Source organism: Camelus bactrianus, chromosome 10, assembly GCF_048773025.1.
Source record: "Camelus bactrianus isolate YW-2024 breed Bactrian camel chromosome 10, ASM4877302v1, whole genome shotgun sequence".
Classification (NCBI taxonomy): Eukaryota; Metazoa; Chordata; class Mammalia; order Artiodactyla; family Camelidae; genus Camelus; species Camelus bactrianus.
This window is the reverse complement of record NC_133548.1, coordinates 8,917,151-8,927,212: the sequence shown is the minus strand read 5'-3', so window position 1 is coordinate 8,927,212 and position 10,062 is coordinate 8,917,151. Positions and strand designations below refer to the sequence as shown.

General features: G+C 42.2%; 1 protein-coding gene across 1 annotated transcript; it reads left to right on the top strand.

Moving 5' to 3' along the window:
• Positions 1-272: 272 nt before the first annotated feature.
• LOC105070119 (mammaglobin-A) lies at positions 273-3,774 on the top strand. The gene is made up of 3 exons (XM_010956415.3): positions 273-425; positions 1,724-1,911; positions 3,581-3,774. Exons 1-3 carry the CDS (start codon positions 371-373, stop codon positions 3,617-3,619), a joined length of 282 nt encoding a protein of 93 aa, XP_010954717.1. The 5' UTR covers positions 273-370; the 3' UTR covers positions 3,620-3,774.
• Positions 3,775-10,062: the final 6,288 nt, after the last annotated feature.

Genomic DNA, 10,062 nt, shown 5'->3' with positions numbered 1-10,062 from the left:
CAATAATAATTTAAAAATCAATAAGACCACCAGCTCATAATGTTGTACTTTGCTTTATTATTTAGAAAGCACTTTGCATTAATTTGACCTAAAGTCACATATCATTATTGCAGTCTGAAAATTGTTTGGGGTCCAGAAGTCTCTGTCTCCTTGGTTTTCTACAAACAGCACAGGCTGGCCGGATTCTGGTGGATCCTTGCTGTCTTTTCCTGGTCCAAAGCCAGGTTTATCCTATGACTCATTCCCTCACTTGTGGGAGGGATTAGCATGGTGTCCTGCAGGATAAAAGAAGCTGTGTGCAGTCACCTCCAGAGTGAGTTCCTTCTTCTCTGCCTCACTGGACTGAACAGCCAGCAACAGCGGCTCAGACATGAAGCTGGTGATGGTCCTCATGCTGGTCGCCCTCCCCCTTTACTGCTACGCAGGTGAGTACTGACAGGGGGCACAAGCTTTGGGATAAGCTTGTTGTCTGGTCCCTTGTGCAAGATCTCCCCATCCCAAGCTCCAGCACAGGGCAGGTCTGTGTGCCATAGACCTAAGGACCAGCACTAATCGCAGGAAATCTGAAAGAAGGGCCTGTGCGGGCACCGCCCCAGCTCTGCAGCTGCACGTCGTGTCTCGTGCCATTCAGGGCGTCCCACCATCACCACAGGTTCCATGCAGCCAGGATGAGTCTTGTGATCGAAAGTTAGAATTAGGTATTTCAGTGGGGCAAGGGAATGGCAGGCTCTGATGAGCCCCTACATTTATATCCACATGCGTTTCCTGAAAGCAACACTCATGGAGTCTCCTTCAAAATGGAAACAAACAGGAAACCTCCCAGGACAAAAGGCTCAGGCTGTGGGGTGTGACCCTGTGTTTTGCACCGAGTAGGGATTCCTCATTTTTCACACTTTTTCAGAGTAGATTTGAGCCCTTTTTCTGGAATGGCCTTACTCCCAGTCTCTTCCCACTCAAAGGTGACTGAGGAGAAGAGCTCACACATTTGGAGGTCTCCTTCCACAATGAGGATCCAGCTAGAGAAAAACGCCCTGGCAGCTAGACTCTGGTCTTCAGTAACATGACACACACCTAGTTTGCTTTGTTCAATTTACAAAGCTCTTTTAAATATCCCACCTCATTTGTTCCTGAAGTACATGTAGGTGTGCTCGAGGTGACAGGCTCAAGGTCAAGTAAATGGAAAGTTGCAAACGCGAGAGTAAAACTTAGGTCTCGTGAATCTGATTCTAGAGCTCTTTCCCCTTCCCAACTCAAGCAGACACACAAGAGCACTTCACAGACAAGAATTTCATTCGTATGTTATTCGCTGTTGCAGAAAGTAATTACCATCCACAGAGCTAATGGACAATATTCTAGACCCAATTCATAGACAATACTGGGAACGCCACCTGCTGCTGTGATGATAACAGTGAAGCATCACATGGCTCCACACAAAGAAAGACCAGACAATGTTTAGTAGGTTGCACTGCATCAGAGCATCTCATTTCTCCAGAATCCTATTTAATCAAGGTTAATACTGTTTGGCTTCTCCGAGCTAACAAGAGGAAGGGAGGTGTTTTAGGACTTAAAGAAATCCCAGATCCTGAGTTCACTCCCATAGACTTCAAAACTCAAGCCCATTCACAATCTTCTTTCTGAATATACGTGTCTACTGGGATGTAAGAGGATGGTAAGCATCATGGTTTCACCCCAAAGAGCCCACGTTTGCATGCTTTCTTCCCAGGGTCTGGCTGCTCTGTTCTCGAGAAGGTGGTTGAAGATACAATCAACCCTAATCTATCCAAGGACGAATACGTAGCCTCTCTGCAAGAGTTCATAGACAGTGAAGACACTGCAAAGGCTGCAAGGGAATTTAAGCAATGTTTTCTCTCCCAGTCAAATGAAACTCTGGACAACTTCAGAGTGATGATGGTAATTTTGGCTTTTTCTGATATGTTTTAGAACCATGGGACAGGGACACACAGGCTCTAGGTTTTCACTCCTTATGCCACAGCCAGTGGCAAATGTGCCTTATTCCTGCTGATGTCATTGTGTGGTTAGTCTCATGACTTTGACATCAAGAAAGACTTCCAAGGTTGCAGTGCTGATTTGCCACTTTGTGAAATCTTTAGTGAATGGTAAGTGAAAAAGACAAAAGAGGGCAAAGATGTTTCAGGCAGAGGATTACCTGCCACCAGGTCCCCAGTACACACAACGCACACACACACACACGCACACACACACACACTTTCTATCAAGGTAAACAACACCTGATTTCAAGAAGTCCTTCACTTGTAAGAGTGCTCAACAAAAAGTCTCCTTTGTCACAAACTGTAAAACATTTGAAGAATGATTCATAGAGTCCAGAATATACCATTTGAAGAAGAGTTCATACACTTCATTAAAAGAATTTAAAATGACCTTTCAAGCAATCAAAATTTGTGAGCATAAACAATTGGATTCCTCGACGATCAATGAAGCACCCCAGGAACGACAAATGCAGATCATGGGCATGTATCCACCATGGGTGATGGAACTGTTTAAATCTAAATTCAGTAGTTTAACAATGAGTAATTCTTTCTAATTATAAATTGATATTTTTGAGTTTATTCTAGCATTTATTTCCTCTCCTAGAATATATTTTTCCTCTCCTAATATGTTATTTAAAACATTCCATGGTAGACAATTTAGAAATATTGCAAAAACCATAAAGGTAAAAGGGAAATCACCTAAGGAGATTTTAAACATGGTACAACAGGAATGAATCTGAGGACATTAGGATCAAGGAAACCAGCCAGTCACAAAAGACAAATACTGCATGACCCCGCTTACACCGGGCTTCAAGAATAGCCAATCCCACAGAAACGCAAGTTGGGGTCGTGGTTGACAGGGGCTGGGTGTTGAGGAAAATGGGAGATATTTTACAGGTATGGAGTGTCTCTGTGCAAGACGCAGACAGTCTGGAGACTGGTTGCACTGACTGCAAAGTGAATATGCTGTGAAGCATATTTAAAATGGTGACGATGGTAAATTATATGTTATATGAATTTGCTATCATTTTTAAAAAATTTTAATGAACAATCCTTGCAATTAAGGATGATGGGCTTTTTTTTTTTTTTTTTTTCATGAAAACCTAGCTCAGGCTAATCACTCTTAGTGCACAGACTCAGTATTTTGTAGGCCACGAAGGCATGGTAGGGAGATCAGACTATGTTCTATATTTCTGACAGCGAGGCCACACAGGAACTCAAAAATATCAAGTTCCCTTGTATTTGAGTGGAGATTTTAACCATTCTATGTTGAAAAATGATACACATGCAGCATAGTTCTTGGATAACTTATTTCAAGGAACAAGAAATGTGCAGAATAAACTTGCCTAGGGGTCTCTGGTGGGGAGAAGATCTGGAATCGCCAGCTCTTCTCTGGCATTAATAAATGTCTCCTGAACGTTAGAACAAAGGATGAGTTATCCACCACTATCTCTCTCGGATGTCAGATGTGTGTGGACAGATCCAGGAAAACAATGAGAAGAAATGTTTATTTTTCAAGATTTTACTTTGCAAGAGAAAAATCTAAGTGATGTTTATTTTTGTTTTTCCAGCAAAGCATATACAATAGTCCTCAGTGTGCTTTGTATTAACTTTCCACGAGACCTTTGGCTCAGAAGACAGCGACTATGGATTCGGATAAACCACAACCTCTCTTTCTTTTCTGTCTTTTGATCAACAAATGGCAAGACAATTGTTGAAACCTCAAACTACATTTTCCTTTCAATAAAGTATCTGCAAACCTGAAGTTCTTTTTTTGTTCTCTGATTAAAACAGAGGCTTTACATAGTTTAATATATCACACACGATTATTCATTGAAGAACTCACCAGTGAAGGACTGAAGTGTTTGAAAAGTACTTTGTTGGCTACCATCTGTAGCCAACATTGATCCTCTGTCTGGAAAAGGAGGGAAAACACTTTTCCAGAGGATTTTTCCCTCCTTCCTCCCCCGCATCTCCCCAGGAACTAGCTAGGAGGCGCTGGTGGTTGGGTCATGGCCAAGTTTCCAGATCTGCCGGAGTCTCCGTCTCCACTCTGAGCCCTGCTGGCCATGGCTGGACACCGTTCTCAGCGATCTCTGTCCCTGACCCAGGTGTGCAGGGCTGGGAATAGGGCCCGTGAGAGAAGTGCCTCAAGCAAAGCAGGGGTGAAGGCTGTCTTGATTTTAAAATTTGATATAAGCCATGAATTTTGAGTTTTAAAAAGACTTCACAAAAATATTATTTACCCCAATTCCTGAGATTTTGGGTGCCCCTTTAATGGTGTGACTCTCCTTAGTCCTGTCTAGACATGGTCCATCCCCTCATTCACACAATGAGCAACAAGGCCAGGAAGGTCATGGGAAATGTGTGCTATGCCAGAATAAAGCAAATCAAAAGATTTGAAATCGAAACTTCACTCTCCTTCCTTTTGCCCGTCCCCACCAGCGTGTCACCAGGGAAAAGTTATTGCCACTTCTGCTCACACCTCCTTGGGTCCCTCTTCCTTCCTGGGCCATCCCCTCCACCGGGAAGACCTCTGACCCTTTCTCAGGACAATTGTGCTCCCACCAGGTACGACTCTTCCGTCAGGTGTACCCCATGCAGGAATTAGGCACAACAGAGGTCATGGGTGGGGAGCGAGGAGGCCAAGTATGACTGTAGTGGCTGGAATTCCCATTCCCTAGTCAGGCTGCTCGCCGGCTGGGAAGGGAGAATGGCCTCAAGATGCCAGGCAATGGCAGCTCCCAGGAGGTGCCTTCCTATGAGTGCAGAATCTGATGTCAGCCTCTAGACAAGGAAAGCCCAGGAAACCCCAACCCTTCTCCAGTCTCAGGACCTGGATAATTTTGACCAACATCTGCCTCGGGACATCTTAGAGCTGATGCAGTGGAGTGAGAGTAGGTGTTCCACACAGTCATGTGTTTGCTGGCCGCACCACCCCATGATATCCCTGAAAAGAGTCTGTTGGAGGGGCTGGTGCTACAAACCCACGCAGAGGTCAAGTCAATGATGGGTTGTGCTGACAGCACCGGCAATTGTGAGGTGCCCAGCAGACAGGAGTGTGGGAAGGAGCAGTGAGATGGGAGCAAAGGGAAGCAGCCGTTCCAGGATGTCCATGCCAACAAGCCACTCAACCAAGCGTCACGATGGCAAAAGAATCAAAACCATACAAAGTATGTTCTCTGCCCACCTTAGAATCAAACTGAAAATCAAGAACAGAATGATCATAGGAGAATTTCCCATCAAGTGGTAAAAATCACCACACTCCTAAATAAAATCCATGAAGCATCAAATAGTTAAGAAGTATTTGGTAAAGTGTCTGTCTCCAGCACTGGGTCATAGCTCTGTGAGTGGACAAGGGTGATCTTGCTCTACCTGGGGTCCTGGGGACCTAATACAAAGTGTCAGCATTTCAGGCGCTGAGGAGTGGAGAGTGGGGAGATCGGTACCTGAGGGCTAAATGCCTTGTGAGAAACACACCAGGCACCAACTCTGGGGGGATGAACCAGGAACCAGAGAGACCAGGGAGGAGGCGAGAATCCTGAGTGCTGTGTTTGTAGCTGATGGCAAGATGAGGATTAGGAAAAAGACCCAATGGAAATCTTTCTCATTTTCCTTCCCAGCACCGTCCCACTTATACTCAGCAGGACTCCGTCTGTCTGGAGTTGAAGACAGGATAGTCCTGTTTTAACCTCATTTCAATTTCTCTTATTTCCTTTGTCTTTAATCAAATGTCTCCTTCTCAGGGAAGCCTTCCCTGATCATCCTCATGTCAACTTCCGCTCCTTCTCAGCCTTCCTTTTTGTTATGACTATTGACAGTTGGCAGTGAAAATAATAAGGAGGATTCAAATTATACACACACAAAATGTACCAGTATGTCTATGGTTATATTATACCAATGGGCCCATATTTTCTTTATGTTATTTAATGGCAACAATTGGTTTATCAATTTTACTTGATATTTATATGCTGATCTTCTATTCAGCTAACGTGAGTTCTCATGAGTTCTAACAGTGTTTTCAATAGATTGTCTTTAATTTCCCTGATAATTAATAGTCTATAAGTAGTGACTGATTCCTTGATGTTTCCTTTTCCATGGATTTTTTCCCCTTGTTTGAAGAGGATATTTTAACAACATATGTCCCTCTTTGTTTTTAGTATACTTTATTTTTTGGAGCAGTTTTAGGTTCACAGAGAAATTCAGAAGAAATTTCCCATATAGCCCCTGCACCCACACAGGCACTGCCTCCCCAACTATTAATATCTCTCACCAGAAGGTTCATTTGTTCCAATGATGAGCCTATAATTGTAATAGGGAAGAACAAATCTGACTCCATATTGGATCTGGTTTTTTTTTTCACTTTAACCTTTGTAGTCCACTGCTTTTGCTACAGATCAGTCACCAAAGGGATGTTGCCTATAAGCTTAAATTATGCATAATGGCCTACCCCATAATGGCCCAGGGAATCCTGCCTCCTTTGTAATGAGTGGTAAGCTAAAATACCTTTGTTTAGCTCACAGGAAACCTTCTGACCAGGCCCATCTGGGAATAGCTGCAAGAAGGAATAAATTAACACATCCCCTCTGGAGTCTGACCCGAACTAGGACTTTAACCCCTCTCCTTTTAGTATAAAGGGAGTCTAAATTCTAACTTGGGGAACATGGTTCTTTGGGACACTAGTCCACCATCTTCTTGGTCTGCTGGCTTTCCGAATACAGTTGCCATTTCTGCACCAACAACTCATCTCTTGATTAGTGGCCTATCATGCAGTGAGCAGTACAAGCTTGAACTCAATAACACATTGACATGTCATTATCACTCCAAATCCATAGTTTAAATTAGTGTTCATCCTTTGTGTTGCACATTCTATGGGGTTCAACAAATGTATAAGACAAGTACCACCATTATGGTATCATATGTAATAGTTTCATTGCCCTGAAAATCATCTGTGCTGGGTCTGTTCATCCCTTCCTCCCCATTAGCCTGTGGAAACCACTGATCCTTTTACTGTCTCCATGGTTTTACCTTTTGCAAGATGTCATATAGTTGGGATCATATGGCATGTAGTTTTTTTCTGATTGGCTTCTTCTGCTTAATAATATGCATTTAGATTCCTCTATGTCTTTTCATGGCTTGATAGCTCACTTCTTTTTAGTGCTGAATAATCTTCCATCGCCTGATATACCATGGTTTATTTATCCATTTACCTACTGAAAGTATCTTGATTGCTTCTGAGTATGGCAATTATGAATAAAGCAGGTACAAACATCCTTGTCTGGTTTTCATATGGACACAAGTTGTCAACTCTTTGGGGTAAATACCAGAGAGCATAATTGCTGGCTTACATGGTGAGAGTATGCTTCAGTTGTAAGAGACTGATAAAGTGCCTTCTGAGGTGGCTGCACTATTTTGTATTCCCACTGAACAAGAATTTCTGGTTCTCACATCCACACCAGTGCTTGGTGTTGTCAATATATAATCTTTTCTACAGGAAAAGAAAAGAAAAGGGGGGGAAAAGAATTGAAAGGAGACAAATGAAAGAACTACAGTGAGGACTCCACAACTGGAAAAATTCATTTGATCAGAAACGGAGGTTCAAGGGGCAACTGAGACAGAACTTAACCTGCATCTTCCTCTAGGCCATCTGACATGTCACCACCACCAGACATCCAATCTGAAAGTACCACTTTGTTATTTTACAATGTACAGACCATCAGTGTTTGAGTTAGACTTTCTAGCTTTGAAAATGTGTAATTTTGAGAAAGTTTGTTATTTTCTGCTAGTCAGTTGTCTCAACTGTCTAGTAGGAATTGTAATCGTTTATAGCTTACACATTTGTAGAGAGGATGAAATATAATAAACTGTGTTTATATGGTGTCTGGATATAGTTAGCAACCAAAAATGTGGCTACTCTATCACCACCATTGTCATTAGCTACAGATGGCTTTGCAACCCAAGGGAAGGTGACGTTTCCAGCAAGGAATGCTTGCTTTTCCTCTTCTCTGGGCCAGGCACTGTTTCAAGCAAGCAAGAGAAAAACGGATGTTGCCCCTGAAGATAAGGAGCTAAAGTTCAAGGGGGCTCGCATCCATTAACTGAATTCACTTTTTATAAATCTACAACCTCATCATTGCTGCAAAAGAAGTGCATGGTATCAGCAGAGCCATACAAAGGCACACTGACCATGTCACTGTGGGTCATGGACCAATTCCCCAAGGATAGGAAGACTGAACTGAAACAGAGAGTCAACTAGGTGAGGAGGAAGGCAGACATGAAAAAGCATGACTGAAAAAAACCTGAGCAGGTAAGAAGAGATTCCAGAGTAATAAAAATACATGGAAACAGTCCTCTCTGAGAGATACTTTTACCCGTGATGGAATATACTTGCACCAGCACAATTTCTGTTCGTCAGTATGGAGAATTCCTCACAGCTCAGCATGCTGTAAGAGAGGCCTAACTACCTAGTTCAGTCCATGGATCTATAGGTTCAGAGATCATGAGCTAGGTTTGCTTCTTAGTTTATTTTAGACAGGGAGTGAGTCTAGGTTTCCTTACAGTTCTGAAAATTGACGATTATACAACTTTCATCAATACACTGAACTAGGAACTGTTGACAACCTCTGACATGTTTGACAAAGAGGACAAGAAAATAGCAGCCAACATTTATTGAGCGTTTAGTTTGTGTCAGACCCTGGTAAATTTTACATACACACACACACACATGCACGCACGTACATGTATTCACCATGTAAAATCTATCCTGTGGCATGTTTATTAGCCATCTTTTTTATAAGTGAGAAAACTGCATTAACTTAAATAGAAAGAGAAATTGTCCTAAGATCTGAGGCTGCAAACGATGTGAACCCAGGTCTCCATGATCTTCGTCACCATGCCTCCCACTCCGGTTGATGGAGGTAGAGCTGGCTACAAGAACTCCCCAACATCTTGCAGAGCATCACTGTCGCCCTCAGCTGGGACTTCTCCAAACCCTGCCAATGTGCTCGCTGGTAACACACTTCGTAAATATGCCCCTCATTAGTAAAGGTTACTCAGTGGTTCTCAGCCCTGCTGTCCCACAGAATCACCAGTGACATTTAAATAATTCAAGTATCTGGGGTTTACCTCAGACCTAGTGAATCAAATTCTCCAGAAAGGGGAGCATGGGGAATCTGTATTTTTTTAAAGGTCTCAAGTGATTTTTTTTTCCTTTTTCAGTTTTATTAGGTAGAATTATTACAGTTTGACTGCACATATACATGATACTGCATGCAAATACATATATACAGTATATTGCACAATTTCTTAGTTTACATGTATGTACTGATCATTGTTTCTAAGAACAGATTAGAGCTTTAGCTTTTTAAATTCACTTAGTTATCAAAGGAATAAATCCAACTACAAAATAAAAATCAACAGAATGCGGTAATCCAACCATAAAAGACAGTCAAATGTGCTTACACATATTCAAGAAATCAATCATCTAAGTTATAAACAATAAGTAGATCATTTGTGATTTGATCATACAAGTGAGACAGCAAACCTCTGGCCAGGACAGTTAGAACTCTCAAATCTATTTTGATTTCAGTGGGTAATTTGTGATGAAAAAAAAAGAAGCTTCACACTCACACAGAGTGGTGTAAACAAAGAGGAACAAAGAGTGTTGCTCACTGCCCAGTTCTGCAAGGATTAAGGCATGACCCGCTGCCGACACAGAAGTACTTAAGACAGTAACAGGAATCTCTGTGCTTTGAACAAGCAGGCCCCTTAGCTAGTTAGAGAAATCTTGGAAAGAATTTTAGAGTCTTGTGCCTTCCTGTACACAGCAAAACACAACATCATTAACTGAGATATCTGATCTTCATGACTACCAGTAATCTTTTACCAAGAAGCGTGCTTGACTGTATGTACTCCCTAGTCAAAAAACATACATATATATGTATGATATATATGATATATATATACACACACTGGCTTCTTCCCGACTTCTTCAGAGCAGTTCCCTCAGGGCTGCTGAGAGACCACAGTCTTCGGTAAAGTCCCCAAATAAAAC

What these genes read in the sequence shown, in the direction of transcription:
- LOC105070119 (XM_010956415.3), top strand. Translation starts at nt 371, where the DNA reads ATGAAGCTGGTGATGGTCCTCATGCTGGTCGCCCTCCCCCTTTACTGC. An exon ending in CCCCCTTTACTGCTACGCAG is followed by an intron (nt 426 to 1,723) that starts GTGAGTACTGAC and finishes CTTTCTTCCCAG; the next exon opens with GGTCTGGCTGCTCTGTTCTC. An exon ending in ACAACTTCAGAGTGATGATG is followed by an intron (nt 1,912 to 3,580) that starts GTAATTTTGGCT and finishes TTGTTTTTCCAG; the next exon opens with CAAAGCATATACAATAGTCC.